Source organism: Pararge aegeria, chromosome 13, assembly GCF_905163445.1.
Source record: "Pararge aegeria chromosome 13, ilParAegt1.1, whole genome shotgun sequence".
Classification (NCBI taxonomy): Eukaryota; Metazoa; Arthropoda; class Insecta; order Lepidoptera; family Nymphalidae; genus Pararge; species Pararge aegeria.
In genome coordinates this window covers 476,873-499,678 of record NC_053192.1, presented here as the reverse complement: position 1 = coordinate 499,678, position 22,806 = coordinate 476,873, and the positions used below count along the sequence as shown (strand labels likewise).

General features: G+C 38.8%; 1 protein-coding gene across 1 annotated transcript; it reads left to right on the top strand.

The window, feature by feature from the left end:
* Positions 1-10,891: 10,891 nt before the first annotated feature.
* On the top strand, positions 10,892-21,220 carry LOC120629011 (calcitonin gene-related peptide type 1 receptor). The gene is made up of 6 exons (XM_039897731.1): positions 10,892-11,030; positions 12,099-12,209; positions 12,650-12,750; positions 14,297-14,388; positions 14,573-15,335; positions 20,622-21,220. The coding sequence occupies exons 1-6, from the start codon at positions 10,955-10,957 to the stop codon at positions 20,664-20,666; spliced, it is 1,188 nt and encodes a 395-aa protein (XP_039753665.1). The 5' UTR covers positions 10,892-10,954; the 3' UTR covers positions 20,667-21,220.
* Positions 21,221-22,806: the final 1,586 nt, after the last annotated feature.

Genomic DNA, 22,806 nt, shown 5'->3' with positions numbered 1-22,806 from the left:
GTAAAACGTAAACTTATAGAAAAATCCTATTATAACATAACTAAATAAATTGACTGTGATATGGTGATAGCAGGAAAATGCGTTGCTTTAGGAAACACAGTAGTCATTATCACCATACAATAACGTAAACATGAATGTATGAACGCTTCATAAGTGCCTGTAATAGGCCTACAAGAATAAAGATTTTTTGAATTTGAAGTTATGTTTATGTTACGCGAGTCATATTTCAAATATTAAAATTAAAATTGCTTATTGCAGATTGTGATTTCATTCCAATTCGTTTTTATTTGGACTGCTTCTACCTCCGTCGTCAGAACTGTTAATTATACTTTAAAATTATATATTTCCTCCAGTGTATGTAAAACAACTTTATATAAAATAAAATAGTATGACTCTCAAAAACAAAGCACATCTAAAAATGTATGTTGGTGCTTCGAAAGGAAAACGTAGTGTTAGACACCTGGAGCTTTCCACTTTCAACGAGTGGTTCATGTTTCAGATTTTATTTCCGAAGAGCTCTTTTTCCTTGTCTTATATTATTAGTCATTACTTATTAATTAAACGGAAACTTCCTTGTCATTAACAATTCTCTCATTTTCTAGTCTCCTCTTCCTTGTCTTTAATAATCTCGTATTAAAAATACCCTCTACGAGAATTTTATAAAGCTGTAGCCCGCGACTTCTTCCTTGTTTGTTGGGTTTTAAAGAATTCCGCTACAGTTTAGTTGCCCGAGCTTCAAGTATTGTTTTATCTCCAGGATGCTGGATTTCGTTGCAACATTTTGTCGGGGTTGCTGCTAAGCCGTATTTGCACTAGTATATATAATACTACTGCTAGTGTGAAGGTCACAATGTTTCTTAGCTACGTGGAAACAGTACTGCTGTGTATTCCGAGATACAAAGTATCATGTCCAAATTCCAAATTCCATCATTAGCGGTAAAGGTTAAACCAAATATATAACGCACAAACAAGCGCAATTGTCAATCGCAAATTACCGTCCTGAGAAACTATTAGGGTTCATACCAATTATACTTTCATTTCCGATCACAAATGATGGTTGAAGTCGAAGCGTCGCTGGCTGAAGTCAGTAAGTGGATTTCGGTCCGCTAGCTCCAAATCCCCTATCTCAAACGATATTCACTAGATCTCACGATATTTGAGTATAGTTTATACCTATATGATTATATGATACTAAGATCCTTCCTATAGAATATATTTTCTAAAACCAGTTGGATGAAATGGATGATACGTTAGCAAAGACAAGACAATTATAAACAAGATAATGGTTCAAGATGTCAGTCGAGTAGTCGTTCCGTGACATTATGCTTATTGATATAATTCTTAGTGAAGCATAAGACTTAAACTCACCGAGTCAGATTACCATTAAGGTTTCCCGAGATCTGACTCGGTGAGTTAAAGTTCTGAAGTTGTTTCTATAGACCTATTGGAATAAAGAAAGATTGATTTGAATTAATTTGAATACCTGAGGACAGAAGTTATTCGATAAAACCGAATGAGCGCCTACAAGAGAGAGAGCCTCAAAAGACTTTGGCAAGACCAAGTATTATGTTTCTACTCCTACACAAATCCATGGTACATTAATTTGATCTATTTGTTAAGGTTTAGCCAGCATGTAAGAACACAAAAATAAATGTTTGTTATGACATCATAACAATTAAAACAAATCAAATGTCTGAAATTCTTGGCTTTTCTCCATTTTAATATATATCAAGATCTAGCGTATAAACAGCGAGAGAGATTAATTAATTTAATTATTGTGTATGCAATGTAAAGATAAACAAAATACAAAAGAGAAGGTAATGACATAAGAGTTAAACGAAATGCAATATGCAAGTTAAATTAATGTACAAAGTCTGGGACTATGTCGAATAAAACGTTTTGTCTTTTGTAAAACAGATCTAATTGTGCGACTACAGCCACTCTAAAAATTATACTGATGGCCCAACTTTCTTCACACATGATGATAATTTAGGAAATGATGATTATGTGGTAACGCACTGATCCCGTCCCATCTCAAAAATCCCATATTGAGGCAGTTTAGAAAAGAAATCTAATTTGCCATTTTGTTTCGGCGGCCATCTTGGACAGATTTTCATCATACATAACTTAGAACACTCCCGACTTATATACCTTTTAAAGTAAAAAAACAAAATCAAAATCAGTTCATCCGTTTGGGAAATATGATACGACACCAGACACACACACACACACACAGTACCACAGAGGTTTTTGCGACGGGGGTTAAAAATACGAATATCAAAAATAACAGAAATAGTCTATGTAACGAAAGGATGGCTTGCGGCGGACGAGTACCTAATGTGGGAAGGACTTCTGTAAAAGGTCAGGTTCCGGACACACAACTCCTTACAGATAGTAACTAACGGCTACTTTATATCCAGGAAAACAAACGGGTCCCGCGGTATTTGTAAAAAACCATAATAAACCTAGTTCCCCGATAAAGCGCCCACAGTGAAGTCCACGCGATAAAGTGGAAGGCGGCCGTACGTTGCTGTGCTTTTACCAATGGCGTATACTACACTGTAAATGAATGTAGGGAAAGGCAGATGCAAATGATGCGAACAGAGTTTGTCCGAACCATCAAGCAGCGTAAGTATATTGCGACACGATAGGTACGAACCAGTCGAAAGAAGTCCTGGTTACGAAATATACGGGAGCGGACCGGAATCACGACCATCGGAGAAATATTCCGTGTAGCCACGGACACGGAGAAGTATAAAAGGTTGACTGTTGACCATCAGTAATGGAGAGGCACTTGAAGAAGTATACAATCTAACGACGCCTTCTGGCCTCCGCCCCGCGCCCGCCCGGCAACAATTTACGAGCGAACTAATTGGCCCGAGTCGCCTGCACGCGCGGGTCAGGTGGCGGTCACCCGACGCGCGCTGGGTTTCGTTTTTAATGAAGATAAACATTTAACTGAAGTACTACGTCCAGGTCACGAGTAGGTAGGGGAGGTTTTCGTGATGCCATGTTCGTGAGTAGAGAGCTTCTATCCAGGTTAAGATAGGCTGGCGGTAAACAAAAACCCTCGCCGAAACGAGATACAAAGACAATTTTATGCATATCCATCCAATCGATTTTTCAGATTTTAAATGATGTTACAAGAGTAGAGGAATCAGAGCATTGACCCTGGACCCTCAATGCGAGTTGGCAAACTTTAGTAAAAGCGACGGTCGTTTTAACGTGCTGTCCAAAGCACAGGTGCTCTACAGTTCTTTAGTACCTACTCCGTAGGATCCCAGTAACTAGACCGAGGAGGCGGAAACTGAACTTTGTATCTATGACTGTTTTTGGTCGAGCAAATTCGGAGAAAAAAGAAAAGACCCACAAATAGACAGACTTACAAACGACTGATCCCACAAGAATTCCATTTTCATTATATCAAGCTCCGCGCATCGTGGTATTCATTATTACAAAGAAAAATACAGATTACAGTGAACAAGAATATGTTTAAAAATATCAAGATCTTTTCTTCTGACGTTAATATCTTTTTGTAACATTTTCCTCGTTAATTTAGTCGAGAACGCGTGCTTACACCGCGCCAGCCTCCGGCGAGCTAAAAGTACTTGAGGCCTTTGTCGAGTCCTCTCCTCACGTCACCAACAACTGAGCATTGGAGCGTCTCGTAATGCTCAGGATCCAATAGTGCAACAGTAAAGAAGAGTTGCTGTTTTTGATGTGAAACATATATCTATCATTTATTAGAGGGTAAACCTGATTTTTGGCGTTGCGACACAGGCCGTGGCCACGCATCGCCACGTTATATCATTGAATTTTTGTATTTCGTATGTAAAAATGAATATTAATTTTGTAATAAAATAGTCATTATTAACCGACTTACAAAAAGGAGTTGTTATCGAATTGGTTATTTTTTTTTAAATTTGTGGAACAAATTTATAATGCTTTATCTTTCCATTATGCAATATCTGCAATTACTTCAATTTCGATGTTTCACATCTGCCAGGCGTCCCGTGACGGCTCACACGTTTTTTGTTAGTGTGTTTATATTTTATTTTGCTGAACGACCAGTCTATTTAAAAAGGTTCTAGGCTTGTCTTCTGGCAAGCTATCCCTACGCAAAGTTATGCCGAGGTTGGTTTCGCTGTAAAGCCGTTCATAGATAACGAAGGATGTTTCTTAATCGCGTGGGAATGTTTCTCGATTGGTTTTCTGGGACAAAAAATTCTATACTAGTCATCTCCAGGCTGCAAGCTCAATAATAATAGTCAATCCATAACCAGTCCCCTGCAGGGCACGGATCTCCTCCCTGAATGAGCAAGGTTTTGGCCGCAGTCCACCACGCTACGCTAGCCAAGTGCGGATTGGTTTGGTTCACCTCCTTCAAAGAACCTAATGGAAAACCCTCAGGTATGCAGATTTTTTCACGATGTTTATGCACCGCGATTGATATGAAATAGTTTAAACCAGCCAGGCTGGGACTACAGCACATATGGGACCCTCGTAGCTTAAGCTTTAAGTTATCAAATATGGAAAATGATTATCACCTCAGCACAGTGGAAACATATGTATGTACATATTAAAGATGCCTTATTACTGCATAATCATCATACGAAATCACGAGTAAATAAATATCGTACACCCCGTTTGTTTGATCCAAGTAAAACTTTTATAAATAGTCGACCCGACGCAGAAAAACTTCCGGCTTCGCGTCACCGATGACCTCAACATGCTAGAGACGTATCGCTTTGTCCAAACACAGTTATTCCAATATTTTAAGTTTTATTTTATTAAGCAGTATTTAAGCCTTAGTTTTTAAATTTTATTTTGTATCGCTTAAGACATTGATGCTTGATTGTGAAATTCAGTTTTTCTTCTGGCTTTACACAGATTACCCAATGGCAGGAGTGTATCTAATTAAAGTTAAAAATGTTCTATTCAAAATATCCGTGAGATTCCTCTTTAAAGCGGAAAAGCCGGCATAGTTGCATTGCTTCAAATGTAACGTGTTTTTAAACACGTGTAACATTACTGTGACTTGGGTGGTTAGTTTGTGTATCTTGCGTGTTGCGGAGTGCTCCGAAGCGGCTCCCAACAACTCCAGTGCGATCTGTACAGAGCTCGTTACGAGGAACACCTGCCCGCCGCCCGTAGCCGTTTGCGCTGCCTCATACTGCCTACTCGTATTATATCCCTAGCTACTTCCCGTAGCAACTGTTTTATCATAATATGTCTATTTGCCTTTAACATCCTTAATACATCCTGTTAACAGCCTTTCTTTTATTGTTGTAAGTTATTCAACTAAAACATGTTTTGTTATCCACGCTCAAAGATACATACAATTCTTTGAATGTAGATCAAATGAAACTTAACTCTAACTTGGATAAAAAAAACGTGTGTGTTCTTATATACACGCGTAAGAAGTTATACTTCTTTGGCGTAACAAGATAAAAATCTTTTCTAAAATTACAGCCACTTTTAAACTATCTTACGCGTTATTTTCTACGTTTGTAGAGAAAACGAAACAAACAATAGAAAAAGGTATTTAATGCATTAAAAGATTTATTATAACGGATTATCATATTATATATAAGATTATCGAACAGTCAAAATTTAGATTTTTGTACAATTGAATCAATTAAATCACAGGAATGAGCCCGCAGACTTTGACATGTGCGCTGTCAAACCTTTTTTTTAAAACTAAAATGGCGACTATAGCCAACTTCTGGTGGTCGATATCGTTACACAATACGATAATTTCACTCCCACGATGATAATAAAAAAAAAATGCCAACAATTTGCATTTTTTTATATGTAAAACGTAAAAATAGTTTTTGTGGGTTACCCTGGCGGGGTGTAATCCTACGCCCGGTACTAATATGTAGTTATGTAATGTATACTTAAACGTATTAATCTATATGTATCAGAGTGCGATAATATTTGTGTTCTTTTGGCTATCCATTTGGCATATATATTTATCTTGTACTCGGGCTTGGGAGTACATTTCAATAATAATAATATTCAGATGACAATTCTAGGAGAAATGTATATTCATATTCCTCTTCTATCCAAAGCTGAAATGTCACTGCCTGCGCCAGAACGAGACAGACTGTTGGTTTGTTTGTTTTATTTTATTTTTGTTTAGTATATGTTGTCTTTAAGTGACTCTTTTGTGTCAATCAGCTCTTCAGTCCAAGGTTAATTAAATAGTGTTTTCCCAAAGAGCAACACAACAATACTTCAAGAATAATTTATTATTTCCGGTGCAGTTAATACTTCATGGCTTAGCACCAGTGGCGTGCATAGAGGGTATGCACAGGGTATGCAGATGATATATGAGGAGAACAAAATCTCCAGTAAGAGTTATGAAAAAAATTGGGATAGGTATTGTAAGAGCTATAAAAAGCCTATCCTTAAGTATTTATAACTCGTACTTGAGATTTTCTTCATACTACTACTGCATGTGGGGCCGTGGCTTTCATGGGCACACCCTGCGCGCCGCCGACCGCTGCCCACAAGACGGACACTATACTCTAAGCTATTGATTTTAATTTTTCATTACATATTGTACACATAGCAACTACAAAATACAAAATTGAAAAACTTCACAAATTATTTAGATGTATAATATTTATAGGTTATGGTTATTAGGAAGGTACATTTACATCGCAAAATACCTATGTGCAATTGTAAAAACAATCCAATTGTTCATTGACTACTGAACTAGTATAAACTGTGTTTCAGTAGTCAGCCTTCCTCAATTATACAGGAAAAATTACACAACGAGCAAATAGTGAGAAATTTTAACAAAAGGACATTTAAAATAAAATTTATAATTATGGCATGCAAGTATGTTCATAGTGGTGCTGTGTATATGTAGATAAGTGTAGTGAAAGTATGCAAAGTAATGTGTGTAGTGTGGTAGGAGTGCATGTTTGACATTAAAAGTAAAACTTATAATTATAACCTGCAAGTATGTGTATAGTGGTGTTATGTATATGTATGCATGAAGGTTGTGTAGTAAAAGTATGCAAAAAAGTGAGTGATTATGTGCGAAACCTTATAGATAAATTGTTTTAAGAAGTTCCTCAGTTTGGTCATACCACATTTTATGAAGGTAATCTTTAACCGTTTTTTTACATACGCTTAATTTTAGTGGATAAATGTTGAGTGCATTGTTTATTTAGACCCAAGAATATAGTACTGATTACCAGCAAGAGTTGTTCTATACGATTCAAATGAGCAGACTTTTTGCTTCCTTCGTGTCTCTTCAGCATTAGGAATTTTGAATGGTAATGATTTATGCTTCCGTAAAATTATCTTTAGAATAAAAATTTGCCTTACTGTCAGTACCAATCTATCCCTGTACAATAGTTCCGTGCTAAACCAATATGGTTTTCCTGACATAATTTTCAGAATTGACCTTGTTCCAGTCGTAGTCTAATGGAAGAACCTACTCCACCCCAAACCATTATACAGTAGGAAAAAATAGATTGTACCAAAGCATAGTACACCGTTATGAAAGTCTAATACACGTCTCAGTTGTTTAAATATAAAATTTAACTTTCGAGTCCTAGATAAAGTAGCGTCGATTTGTCGGTGCCAACTCAGTGTACAATCAATTACAACTCCCAAATATTTAGCACTATTTGTGCGAGCTATTGGTAAACAATCACATGCAATGGAGTCAATGGATCCGCAGCTATGGGTTTTTACTACAAAATCCTGCCTGGGCTGAGAGTTTAAGCGAAGTGGGAAGGGAACATATTGAGTTTTCGAAATGTTCAGAGTTAAGAGATTTGTAGCAAACCATTTGGAAACAACTGCTAGAAGGGCCTGGGCAGCATTCCTCACAGTATCCCAGTCACTACCCTCAATAAGCAAGACAATGTCATCAGCGTAAGACAGTACTTTACAGTTAGTCATATTAATGTGACAAAGTTCATTTATATAAATGAGGAATAGTGTTGGGCCAAGAATACTACCCTGAGGAACAGTAAAAGTAATGTGATTATCTTTGCTAGTAAAGTTATCAATTGTAACACACTAAGTGCGCCCCATCAAATAGCTTTGAAAGATGGCAAGAGCTGGACCACGAATTCCCAAATGCTCCATTTTACTTAGCAGATGAGGGATTGACACGCTATCAAAAGCTTTGCATAAGTCCAAAAAAAATACCAAGAACCTTTCTCTTGGAATCAAGTGCTCTAACTATAGGTTCAGTTAGCTTAAGTATTGCATCCTCAGTGGATACTCCCTTTTTAAAGCCTGACTGATGATTATGGATAATTTGATTATTTTCAAGGTAGTTATTTAGCCTAATATTTAAGATCTTTTCTATAATTTTTGAGCACGCTGGAAGGATAGAAATTTGTCGATAATTGGTGACGTTTTTTTATCACCAAAGGTTACATAAGAAAGTAAGTGGCTTTACTAGAACGTTTCGAGCAGCTTTAATTACGGATGCAGGAATATCATCCCAGCCTACAGCACAGTTTGATCGCAAGGCAACAATGATAGTGTCTACCTCTTTTTCCTCAACATCCAGAAGAACCATTGAGCTTAAAACACGGAGCTTATTGGGAGAAGAAAGATAAGAAATCAAAGAGTTTTCCAGAGTAACACTACATTTATCAATATTTTCAGCCAGATTGGCACCTACAGCAGAAAAAAACGAGTTTACTTCATTAACCGATTTAATGGGGTCTTGTTTTAAGTTAAGCAGGTCAGTAGCACATTGGGGAATTTGATTCAAATTCGAAATTTTCTTAATAATATTCCAAGTCGATCTTGAATCATTCGTGGCTTTCTCGAGTTCAGTTTTTTCATAACTAATTTTAATTTTTTTTTAGCAGATTATTACAAAAGTTTCTGTACCTCTTATATGTGATTTGTATTATAGGGTTTTCCAGAGAGGTTTTAGCTCTTTTATGTAGGCTATCCCGATTTCGAATACACCTAAGAAGGCCAGGAGTGATCCATGGCTTGATGAGCCTTTTACTGCTTGAAACTCTTTTAACTGTTGTATACTTCTTAACTAGGGTGGGAATGGTATTAACCAATAACTCCGCTACCTCATTGGCATTCACCAATGAAAAAATATGCGAAAAATCAAAATTGTTTAGTTCATTCATAATGGATGGTATATCGATGTGTGTGCGCTTACTAACTGATCGTTTAATCATCGATTTTCTATTTCCTAAGCATAGCAGAATCGGGGCATGGTCAGTTATGTAAGAACTAATCACAAATACAGATGCTTCGCTTTTAGTCCTAAGTAAAACATGATCCAGACAACTGTTCTCCCTGGTTGACAGAAAATGGGCTGGGTATAATCCATGTGAAGTAATTATATCCAAATAGATATCAGAATGTGGGTCTTTGTTGCCTGGAGATATATTTATATTTATATCACCAATTAAGACTATTGTTTTATAAGCTTTAAAATCTGTTGGAATATCGTTTAGACTTTTTACAAAATTATCAATAACGGAAAATGATGGGGAACGATAAATAGCCACCATTGCAGTGTTACTTGACTGTTTAATAACAAGGCAATTGGCATCCATAAAATAGGGCTCATTTAAAATAAAATTAAGATTATTGCGAGTAAATATCACGACACCATCATTCTGATTATTAAATTTGGACATGTAAGATATATACCCAGTAATTGATGGAATTAAAGGTAACTTGGAAAGCCAGCATTCTGTTAAGATCAAAATGTCACATTCAAAGGCCATCCTATTCAATAAAATTTGAAATTCTGAGAAATTACAGTTAAGACTACGTATATTGATATGTAATATCTTAGTAGATTTTAACATAAAGCCTTCATGGTGTAAACATTCTTCAGGGCTGCAGTTATAAGAATTAGAAATCTGTAAAGATTCAATATCATTTGCTATTAGTGATCTACAGAAGGGTCCAATCAGAATATCCCCAATGCTTATAAATATTTTAGAAAGCAAATTAATATCTTTTAATAATATTTTAAATGAAATTGTGTAAACTCGAGTAAATTTAAATTGTGTGATGTGTGTCGTATAAAATAAGAGTATAAGGTACAAGTATGAATTATAGCGGTTGTTAATATAAAGTAAAAGTTTTGTAAAAAACAGCATGCAAAACATGCTTAAAAAATTAAAATAAAAAGTTTTACAAAATATAAGTGCTCATATAACTAGTCATTTCTTAGCGTCGGTAACTAGATTAATAAGGGTATGTTCATTCTTGATGTGAATAAAAGGGGCCCCTTCTTTCTTACGTAGATAGACTTTTCCATGTGTTGTCCAGCAAAAAGCATAGCCATTGGCTTTGGGAAATTCCCGAGCTTGAAAGAACAGCTTCTTGCATTTATACGTAAGAGCTTCTGAGATAAATATGGGCTGAGAAGGTATATCAATACGAAGAGTTTTAGTGCTTAACCGATCAGTCCCTCGGTGTTCCCTATTATAATTTTTGAAAGCTTGTAAGAGGTTCTCTTTCAATATTAATGATAAACTCTTAATAATTAAGATCTTAGCGTACAAACAGGGGAGTGAAATACAATCCACCATTTCCCATAGTCCAACCTAGCGGTTATATGGGCCCAATCGCGGGAGGGCGCCCGGTACTTGCCCGTGGCGTGTTCCCGGGCCGCCTTCTCGACTCCCTTCAAATTGTTATTCCACGTACTTGTCCTCTTGCTGCGACACTGTTAGCATAGTGGAGAGACGTGCAGCAAATAAGGAAGGCACTTTGTCTGCAGGCGGCGAGTGCGGCGAGTGCGGCGAGTGCGGCGAGTGCGGCGAGTGCGGCGAGTGCGGCGAGTGCGGCGAGTGCGGCGAGTGCGGCGAGTGCGGCGAGTGCGGCGAGTGCGGCGAGTGCGGCGAGTGCGGCGAGTGCGGCGAGTGCGGCGAGTGCGGCGAGTGCGGCGATGCCGGCGCCGCGCAGCAGCTCGTGAGGCGGCGCCATGGACGACCCCGAGCGCATCGCGCGCGACCAGCTGGCCTGCGAGCTCGCCGTCAACCAGTCCGCGCCGCCCGACGGTTCGTACGCGCCCGCACCCTGCGGAGACCAGCTACGCAGGCCGACAGTAACAGTGCTGAGGCCGCTTTTTTTAACTTTTTTATCTGCACTTAGAGGAAATATCAAATATATAAAATATTAATCAACTTGCGACTCTCTCGCCATCGCAGCCTGAGCGCTTTAGCACTAATCAAAACTATCGCTGAATGCCAAAATTAGTATACTCCTTATTTAGGGTCTAGATCTCTATGCATATTAGCAGCGGCTTCTGAGAGATTCTCAAAAGTCGCCCGAGGAAAAAGGTGACGATATTCACCTTTTCTAATTTATATGTACTTTCTTTAATTTTTATCACATTTATTGGACTTTAGTTTGGATTTAGCTGTTTTTTTTAATATGCCACTTTGAAGACTTCTAATCCGCAGAAGTAGAGCCCGGAGGTTACACGAAAGAAACATCAAGTCGTGGTAAGAAAAAGCATCAGCAGAACATTGACCATGGTTAAAAACAAGATCGGGGATAAGACTATTATCGGGCTCAGAAGAAAGGGAGAGCAGTTAGGGCAATAGTGTGTAGTAGATAGCAGTAGAATATGCCAATAATTAGTTTAGATTATCAGTAACAACAGAAAATGTTCAATACGTTTTGGTATAGTTTCGTAGGAGGAGAAATAATTCATTAAGGGAGAAGGACTATAAAAAACTCCAAATAGCCTGTGCTAATGAAGTTTCCAATAGTAGGTCTCAAGATTTATAGTAAAAAAGCAATGTCTTTTATAAACTGTCTCATTGTAATATGGGCCTTTGAAAAGTAGCATAACAGCAATGTTTCGAACTAGATGGCGCTACAGTCACTATAAGACTGAAAAGGCTTATATTAACTTCGTCATTTTCGCTTCAACTTGGCTTTATCACTGAGCTACGGCTTTCATACAGCTGGTATGAAAGCCGTAGCTCAGTCATAAAGCGCTCTGGCCCCGATTGCCTGATAGTCGCAGGTTCGAATCCTGTCGTGTCCGAAATTTGGATATGCATTTTGTAAATTTACAAGTTTGAATGTTATGAAGCTTAGTTGGCCCGATGTTTCAGGCGTGTACTGCGCGGGCACCTTCGACACGTGGCGCTGCTGGCCGCACACGCCGGCCAACAGCACAGCTTACGCGGCATGCCCCGACTTCGTGCCCGGCTTCGCGCCCGAGCGTAAGCCCCTCCATGACCCCGCATGCCCAACGGCACGGGCAGGCCCCCTCCCGTGAGGGGGCATTAGAGAGTGAAAAATTATTCTGTGTGTGTTTGTTCTCACAATAGTTACTCTCACAGCCTGACAATCAGGCAGTCTTATTTCCCACAGTGGATAGTTGCAGTGATAAATATAAAAAATATGTTAGATCATATTATTATTTAAATCTGACATAAAAATACTAATAATAATTTTACTTCACCTACGCTTTGACTGTAATTTAAATTTCAATGGTATATCCATAATAACGAAGTGATTTATTTTGTCATCGTTATTTAAATAGTTTTGCATTCCTATTGTTCAGGCAAAACTTAACAATGTATTCTACCCAACTCTGTATTATCTTATTTAGAATGTTTCAGCGAAGCAAAAGATTTGAACAAATATATTTTTACAACAGTTATGGCACATAAGCTCTGCACGGAAAATGGAACCTGGTGGCACCACCCAGACTCGGGCCGGCCCTGGTCTAACTACACCACCTGCGTTCGGGAGGAAGATGTAAGTCATTTCGCGGATATATTTATCACCTTCACCAGTCTTAAGACAATGGGACTTCATGTAGCCGAGCATCAGGCTCAGGGAGGCGCGCAGAGAGGACTAAACCCATAATCCTAAAATCATAATCAAATAATCCTTATTTTCTAATATAAGTGTATATTCCCTTTATACCATATAGCCCGTCGCGCTCTGGCCTCTGCGTCTATCACTGCACAATTGGAACATCCCGACCGACCAGACGGTTCGACTGTAGTACCGTGGTCGATGGAGCGCGCGCTGGTTTTGGATGCGACCTGCGTTGATACGTTGGCAGTTGCTCACTTGCCGAGTACGTCCCAAAAAGCGACAGCAGCTGCCGAATCTGCTCAAATGCTTAAGCACCGTTAAAACTCCATTATTTTTGTAATGACTTCGTTTTGCGGCGCTTGCGATTTAGAATCTGGCCCCATGGTCTTCGGACCCGAGAAAATTTATTAACATCGTGTCCCAGAAATTGTTCTTGACGTCTGGTGACCCTCGAGCTGGATTATTAAAACTCGTGAAGTTTACGCGTTGGGCTCTTCTTAGACCAGGGCGCGTTTGAAACCCTCGTAGCTTTAGGTTTAAGTTGGCGAACGCAGTTATCAGCATCCCCTTACAATTATGTAAACATATATGTATGATTATGAACGCTGTGATACCGTGATAGGCCTGCCTGAATAAAGAAATTTTGAATCTGAATTTAGCCCAACGGCTATACGGCTTATATTTTATGTAAATATTAATGTTGTAAATATGTCAGAGTTATGGTGTAAAATCGTCTAAGTCTTTCAACTCGAATCACGCAGGAACCCTATTGATTATTGGGCTAAAAATAGCTTTGAGATGGTGATAAAAACTAGAACACCCGTTCTCCGTTTCGTTATAAGTGTACAAATATAGTTTTCGCCATCATCTCACTGCAATGTACTTACATATTTTGTATGTAATGAACGCTTCAAAAGTGCTATCTATGCAGCGAACGGAAAAAACATTCCGTGTGCTGTATCTATATATGTGCCTATTTGATTAAGCAAACATCTTTTTCCTACGGGGAAAAACGTTTAGAGCGTGATAACCGAATTACACGCGTTTTAATTTAAATTAAACAAAAATATAAAGTTTGTGACTCTACCATATTAAATACGTAATAATAGCTGAAATGCAAAATTTCAGCTATTTTTCTCTATTACAGTGCAAGCGACAGTAAGGGTGTAAATTTTATTCCTATCTTTATTCCTGTCACATTTTTGATTTTGTTTTTGGATCCTTTTCAAGAGTCCACGCAGACGAAGTTGCGGGTAGTAGCTGGAATGTTATTAATGCGGAAGTTTGTATGTACTCATTCACGTCGCTACGATTGAACCGATTTGGCTAAAATTTGTTACAGAGATATATTGTAGTCTGAAAAGGAAATATGAGAGTTCCCGGGGGAATAAAAACCTTAATCTACGCGGAGGAAGTCGCCAGCTAGTATACAATAAAATATTTATATATATTATTAAATGTTAAATGCGCTCGCGCGTAGGACCTGAGCGACATCATCGCGGTATACGAGGCGGGCTACAGCGTGTCGCTCGTGGCGCTGCTGCTATCTCTGGGCATCCTGCTGTATTTCAAGTGAGTACCTCGTCGCTAGTACTCTACTTTCGCGGAGTATTATCTCTCTTTTTAAGCCGATTTTAGTAATTGTGTATTGTCGGCTTCCTTTTAGCAACTCAAGTGTTCGAAGATGCAATAATTCTTGTATGGTATGCCGACCGAATACGTAATATTATACACGTTCGCTCCCCGCCCGCCGCAGGAGCCTGCGCTGCGCGCGCATCACGGTGCACATGAACCTGTTCGCGTCGTTCGCGCTCAACAACGCGGCGTGGCTGGCGTGGTACGCGCTGGTGGTGCGCCAGCCCGCCACGCTGCGCGCGTCGCCCGCCTGGTGCCGCGCGCTCAACGCGGGCCTGCAGTACGCCATGCTCACCAACTACACGTGGATGCTGTGCGAGGGACTGTACCTGCACACCGTGCTGGTCAGCGCCTTCGTGTCGGAGCGGCGCCTCGTGCGCGCGCTGCTGGCGGCGGGCTGGCTGCTGCCGGCGCCCGCCGCCGCCGTGAACGCGGCGCGGCGCGCGGCGGCCGCCGAGCCGCTGTGCTGGGCCGACGACGCGGCGCCGCGCCTCGAGCTGGCGCTGCTGGTGTGCGGCGCCGTGCTGCTCAACCTGGGCTTCCTGTGCAACATCGTGCGCGTGCTGTGCACCAAGCTGCGCGCGGGCGGCGGCGCGGGGCGCGCGCGCCCGTCGGCCACGGCGCTGCACGCGCTGCGCGCCACGTGCCTGCTGGCGCCGCTGCTGGGCCTGCAGTTCCTGCTGACGCCGTGCGCGCCGCCGCGCAGCCACCCCTACTGGCTGCTGTATGAGTACGTGACGGCGCTCAGCACGTCGCTGCAGGGCCTGTGCGTGGCCGTGCTCTACTGCTTCTGCAACGGGGAGGTGCTGGCGCAGCTGCGGCGCCGCTGGCGCGTGCTCACCTTCCGCCCGCGCGCCAACTCCACCACCAACACCACCGTGTCCGTGAGTGCGAGAGTCCTTCGGTTTACTTTTAGAGGAATTCGAACCGGGTCGCTTCTTCTTGTTTTTTGGGTTGCGAATGGGAAAATTAGAACATTGAGTAAAATGAGATTTATGTTTTAGACTAGTTTATAACTAGCACTTCCTATTTCAATGAAAAGAGTTAGATCTAACTTTACCCAAGTTTAAACAATATATTAAGACACATTTAACCCATCGTGGTTTCTAAACTATTGATAAATTCCTTAACGACAAGGCTCCTTAGAAGCAGGCCACTCCGCTCTCATCCCGCACAAAACAGAATTTTTTTTAAAGATTGAACAACAACAACAACAAACAGGCTGACTAGACGTTTAAAAAGTGCTTATAAACTAGGCCTACTTGAAATAAATGAATTTTGAATTTGAATGTTAGTATATATACTCGTAATTAATTTAGGTAGATTTCTTTAGCTTGAATATGCTTCTAGCTAGAAGGGGTACTATCACATATGGAGATATTATGGCAAGAATTTTATCGTTGTAAACAGTGGAACTATGTATGTTACTCGTGTTAGTTGATAGATGGCTTAAATGGTTTAACTTAATTTCGTCCCTCTGAGGTCAAAGTCAAAGTCAAAATATCTTTATTCAAGTAGGCCCAAAGGTGGCACATTTGATGCGTACATTACATGAAAATTACACGGTAGTGAGACGATGGCGATAACCATATTCGTAAACTTGAAACTTAAGCTACGAGGGTTTCAAACTTGCCCTGGTGCAAACATTTTATCATTTAAAATTATTAGAAGAGCAACCTGGCTAGAGCAATAATTCACAACCAAGCGTTTTTATCGATAACGTAGTCCTTTATACTATAATAGGACTTTTCTATAAGCTTACGTTCAATACAAACTATGAACTTTTTAAGAGACATCTCCAAGATGTCAATGGGTAGTTTATTGTAGACCATACACTGTCAATATTTTAAAATCTTTAAATATATCTCTCAATGGCTCTCTCAGATCCATTTTGTAGATCGAATGTAGAGGAGATCGAATGCCCTCCTCTTCAGCACAAAAATAGTGCTAATATCAGCAGCTACCCCGTAGTAAAAATTTTTTTTCGTTAAGAACCAAATTATTTGCTTGAAACCACTGAATCGTACCACTTTAGCGAGAGAATTGTTTACGTCGTCAAAAGCCAATTCAGGTCGATTTATTTTAAAAATTAGTAATGTATCATCGGCAAACAGAACTATCCCATGTTTTCCTTGACAAGGCAAGGAAGGGCATTAATGTAAATAAGGAACAGAAATGGTGCTAATACAGACCCCTGTGGGACACCTTTTGTCACAACTGACATTAGACCGTTAGACCATTAGACCGTTAGACCGTCCATTCACGACTTTCTAAATTACATAAGTCTAGAGCTGTACCAGGGTGTACCCTGAATTCCGTAGTAATGTAGTTTTCTGACTAAAGTGTTGAACACAATCAAACGCCTTGGACAAATCACAGAACACGCCTAGTGCGTCACTTGACTTCTCCCAAGCTTCAGATATGTTTTGTATTAGCTCAGCACCTGCGCCGATTGTTGAGCGACCCCGTGTACTTTTTAAATCCGACTCACACAAAAAGTTATTTTCAGTTTTAGGTTAATAAAAAAACCTATAACACTCAAAATAACGTAGCTTTCTATTAGTGAAATAATTTTGAAAATCGCTTCAGTTGATCCAGAGATTACCCCTTAGAACGTCACAAACTCACAAACGTTACCTCTTTATAACATTAGTATAGATAGTTTAAAGGCCATAATAACGTCAGAACTGGTAACGCGACTGAACTTAAAAGAATGGTTACACTCAAGCGCGTTTTCTTTAACAGAGAGAAGCAATATCTTGTGAAGAGTTCAATGATTCTGTTGTGGAGACCGGAATGTTGGTAAAGAAGGTTTCAAAAGCAGTAGCCACCTCTGTTGTTAATTCTTTATTATCCACATTAAGTATGACGGCCGATTGGCGCAGTGGGCAGCGAACCTGCTTTCTGAGTCCAAGGCCGTGGTTCGATTGCCACAACTGGAAAATGTTATTTTATTTATTTTATTGGATCATAAAACTGGTAACAACCAATGACGTTATCATGAGAATAACATAAATAAAAGAGAAAGACAGGAGATTGAAACCTTCTAGAAATGACCACAGCATGCTTAATTAAGATAATCTAAAAGCTAATCAAATAAAGCAAAATTTAAAACTGAATACCTGCAATACTATACAATGAATAGTGATGATATAAAATTAAAACGGAAAATAAATTAATTTAAGTTATGTAAGTAAATGTTTGACATGTTTTTTGAATGAGGTCAAAGAACTACTAAAAATGTCACAGTTATTTCTGTAAGCATTTAAAAGTGAACAAATTCGAAAGACAGGCGCATGTTGTCCTGCCTTGGTCCGACAAAAAGGTAAATGAAACGGTTTCCGATTTTGCAGGCGACTACCCGAACGCGGTACACAAAAGTTCAACCTCTCCAATATTTCCGTTGACTCAATGTCTCCATTGATGACTTTGTAAAAAAAAATCATGTCTAGCATTTTACGTCTGTTCTTTAGTGACATTATATTGTACGAACGTAAGCTTGATTCGTACGAGTCCAACTCACGATTTTTGTTATCGTTATACGCTAGGTGGTAGATAAACCGTTTTTGAACGCGTTCCAATCGGACACTATGTACGTTATATGTGGGGCACCAAACTGGACTGCAGTATTCTAGTATACTACGTACCAAAGAATAATAGATAGTAATTGATAAAAAAGGGTCTCGGAACAATTTCATCTGACGGGATATAAAACCTGACAATTTTGAAGCTTTTTTCACAATTGAGTCAAAATGGTATCGAAAAGATAGTGAACAATCAAAAAGTACGCCCAAATCACGGACAACTTCTACTTCCCGTAACGGAATGTCGTTATACGCATAATATTTATTATTTGTTATTTTTTTCTAGTGAATTTAATGTGTAAGAATTTATCGGAGTTTAATGTCATTAAATTATTAGTACACCAGTTAACAATATTTTTAATATCTCGTTGAAGTAATGCAGAATCATTTTTATTTCTAACGGCGCGATAAATTTTTAGATCATCAGCGTAAAAACGAAAATTTGATGTGAGTGTAAGACTAAGGTCATTAATAAAAATCAAGAAGAGAAGTGGACCCAAATGAGACCCTTGTGGAACTCCGGATGGAATTGATTTAATGTTAGACTTGTGACCGAAAAGAGACATCAGTTGAGATCGGTTTTTTAAATATGATTCACACCTTCCTTACCACCTTAATAGGGAGCCATCTATACCCATATGATTAAGTTTAAGTAATAATTAATCATGATTAACCAAATCAAAGGCTTTTTTAAAATCAGTATAAACTGCATGAACTTCCATTTTATTATCCAATGCTTCAGCGATATCAGCTACATACCCAATGAGGTTAGTAGTCGTAGATCTACGCGGCAGGAAGCCGTGTTGATTAGTATTAATATATTTTCTCAGAAGAAAAATAAGTTTTTTTTGTATAAGCGCTTCGAAAACTTTGGCAGAAGATGACAATATTGAAATCGGCCTATAATTACCAACGTTATCAATCGCGCCAGATTTGAGTATTGGAGTGACATGAGCAGTTTTCCCTTTAGTCGGAAATACACCAGATCTTAATGACAGGTTAAATATGAAAGACAAGGGATACACAAGATATTTAGCACATTTCTTAATTAAAATCGGAGGAACCATATCGGGACAACTGCCCTTATTCAATAGAGAGCAAATATTTATAAACCTCATCTGTGTTCACTCTAACATGAGACGTTGTAATTGTTTCTCTGCAGTATAGGTTGCAATCGTACATAAGAGAGTTTTGAGAAGTAAGAGTGCGTTCATCATAAACTGATTGAAAATATTTAGAAAATAAATTACATATTTCCTGACCGCCTTTAGCAGATTCATTTTTAAAAACCATTTTATTTGGAATTGGAGTAGAATTGGTCTTATGATGATTACAAAATCGCCAGAAATATTTAGGATTACTACGTAAATGATTCGCTGCAGATTTTTTAAACTTTGTATAGCATTGTTTGATTAATAAATCACAACGGTCTCTAATTATTTCAAATGAAAGTTTATCTCTATTGTTTTTATATTTTTTGTATCTGGAGTGATACTTCGTTTCTCTTTAAGACTATCTAATCAAGCTGCGCGAAAACCAAAAAGGATAGTTATTAGTTTTACTTTTCGACATCGGTGTATGCAAATAGATAATTGGCATCAGTAAACCATAGAATGTATCTACTGCAACCGAATTGAGTATCACTTCCCAATTAATCTGAGCCAAGTCAGAATTACGTTTAAGCAATCTTTCTAACTAAGATTGACGGAGACTCATCATTCTTACGCACAAAGATACGGCCTCCTCGAACCCATACGTATCTATACTTTTTTTCCTGAGCCGCAATTCTAGTAGTTGCATGCAGACGTTTATTATTTGGGGACAAATGTTCCGTGACATAAACCTGCTGCTTATTACCAAAATGTAAGTGTGATGAACATAAATGTTTTCAGTGTCTGGGTGTTTATATATATTATACGTATTTATGTTCATTATTCATTAAAAAAAATATTCATCAGTTATCTTAGTATCCATAACACAAGCTACGCTTACTTTAGAACTAGATGGCGATGTGTGTATTGTCGTAGTATATGAGTATATTATATTATTATGTTTAAAGTTATTATTTCGCGGAGTTACTCTTCCTGTCTCCTCATTTATTATGTTCCAAGTAGTTTTGATTGCATTGCTGCTATTTTTAATTTAATTTTGGATGTATCGCGTCTTTTGCGAGTAGCATTGCGTTTAAAATTCTTGGATAATAATTTAACATAATTCCTTAACTCATCACTAGTGTTATATTGACGTTCTACAATTCGTACAGCATTTACCTATTTTTATGTACTTCAACTGTAGCCGACTCACTAAAAACTAATGCATCAGTAATCACAACAGACTTACTAGTACTCATAAATGTAGAATGAAATAGTCTATTTAATGTATTTAAAAAGAATCTGTATGCATTTTAATGAATGAATTGCATTTGGAGTTGCCCCTGATGGTAAGAATGGGAGGTCATTGATTGACTAGACTTAATAAATTAAGAATCTAAGAAGATATGACGAACCTCAACTATTGTGTAGATAACGACTCGTGTAATTATATTCGCAAGCAAGGATAATTTAGGATTGCGGTTCTCTTTCACAGTTCGTGCGGTCGGCAGCGCCGGGCGCGGGGGAGGAGAAGGTTTGACTAGCGGCGGCCGCGGGTGACGCGGCGGGGGAAGGCGGGGCGGGAGGCGCAGGCGACGCGGCGCGCGAGCGGCGCATCCGCTTCGAGTGCGGCGACAGCGACGACGACGCGCCACCTCACTCACGCCTGCTGTGAGCCGCGCGGCTCTGCGGCCGCTAGCCGCGCGGTGTGCGACGGAGAGCGCATACCGCCTGCGATGCGACACTGTTAAAGTTTCCGCTAATCATTCGGACTTCTTTGTTACATCATATCAATAATATTATTTCCTGACCCACAAGATATTATGTTTTAATAATATAAAATTACAACAATATATTAGCTTATTTTGGATATATTAGAAGTTATACTTCTTTAGCGCCGTTAGAAAACACGCGTTTTTTAGCTATTGCATAGCTTTTATCGCGGGCTTTGAGTGCGGCGACCGAATCAAGAAATTCCGTAACAAATATAAATCCTAACATCCCATGCCTACCATGTAACTCGGCCGAGCGTTCAGACATTTTGTAATATAGTTTATTTACATTTAATTAGAGTATGTAGGTACCATTTTGTTCGATAACTTTATGCCAACTTGTAGGTAGGGACATAATCAAATTGCTATAGAAATTTTGGGGCTTCTGATCAAAAAACCGCAACAAGTAGTTTTGGCACTCCTCTCGTGATGTTAACCTGACACTGCCTAAAGAATTCTGAAGAGACCGAAACAGGTGGAAATCTGAAGGTGCAAGGTCAGGACTATACAGCGGATGCATTAACACCTCCCAGCCAAACTCTCTTAATTTTTGCTGAGTAGCTATAGATGTGTGAGGTCTAGCTTTATCACGATGAAAAACCACACCCCTTCTGTTGATTAATTCCGGCCGCTTTCTCTCTTTTTGCTTAATCGCATCATTTGTTCGCAGAAGAGTTAAAAATCGATGGTCCTGCCTAGTAGTAACAGCTCATAATGAATAATGCCCTTCAAAACCCACCACACTCACAGCATCACCTTGTTGCGAGTTAACCCAGATTTCACCACAGTCTGTGAAGCCTGACCGGCCTTTGACCACGACCTTTTTTGCACGTTCTTGTCGTACATGATCCACTACCTATCACCAGTTATCTGCATCTTCAAAAATGGTTCGATTTTATTACGTCGTAATAAAGAATCACAAATGTGTACACGGTTCATTAGGTTTCTTTCAGTGAGCTCGTAAGGTACATAAATATCCAGCTTTTTTGTTTACTCAGTTTTTTCAAATACGCCAAAACGGTTTTGTGTTCAATTCCCAGTTCTTCTGCTACGTTGTAACTACTGATACGCCGATCTTGCTCCACTTTTTCAAAAATGGCATCCATTTTATCCGTAAAAGGGTGACCAGAGCGAGGTGCATCTTTGACATCAAAATTTCCGAATTGAAAACGCTTAAACCAAATTTGTGCTACACTCACAGACGCTGCACTAGGCCCGTAAACATCGCAAATTTTTTCGCGGCTTGCGTTGCATTTTTACCTTTTTTGTAGTAAAATTTTAAAATGTATCGAATTTCTGCATTACATTCATTAACCTTAAAAGTAAATCAGGAAAAATAAATAAAATTCACACATTTTCCTAATTGGAATTTGGAATAATCTTCTTTAAAATTTAAACTTTTAATGATATCAAAACCAGCCAGATACAAATAGTATAGCCAGAGATTTTATTACAACTTTTTCTCCAACTTATTATTTTCGCATACCCTGAATATAAATTGGCTTTATCACGGCTTTGTTTTATATAATTAGCGTATAAACTATATATTGTAAGTTTTATATTATTTCAGGAATTTTACTGTTACTATTGACAGCAACAGTTACTGTTAAATTCCTGAATAACCTACATCTATTGCAAGATAATACAATTTATTTTAAACGATATAGATAACGATAAGAAGTTATTGTTAAGTGTTCTTATCGGTCACCACGCTCAAAAAGTGTAACTTTATTAATATCAAAGAAAAAACTTGAATTAATATCAACGAATAAAATACTGCATAAATAAATAATTATAATTGCATAAGTTGATAAAAATGCTATGCAATAGCTTTACCGCTTTTTTTTGGATTTGTAAATTCCTACCTCATCAAGCAACGTATTGGTATACTGCCTATGTCGGTAAAAC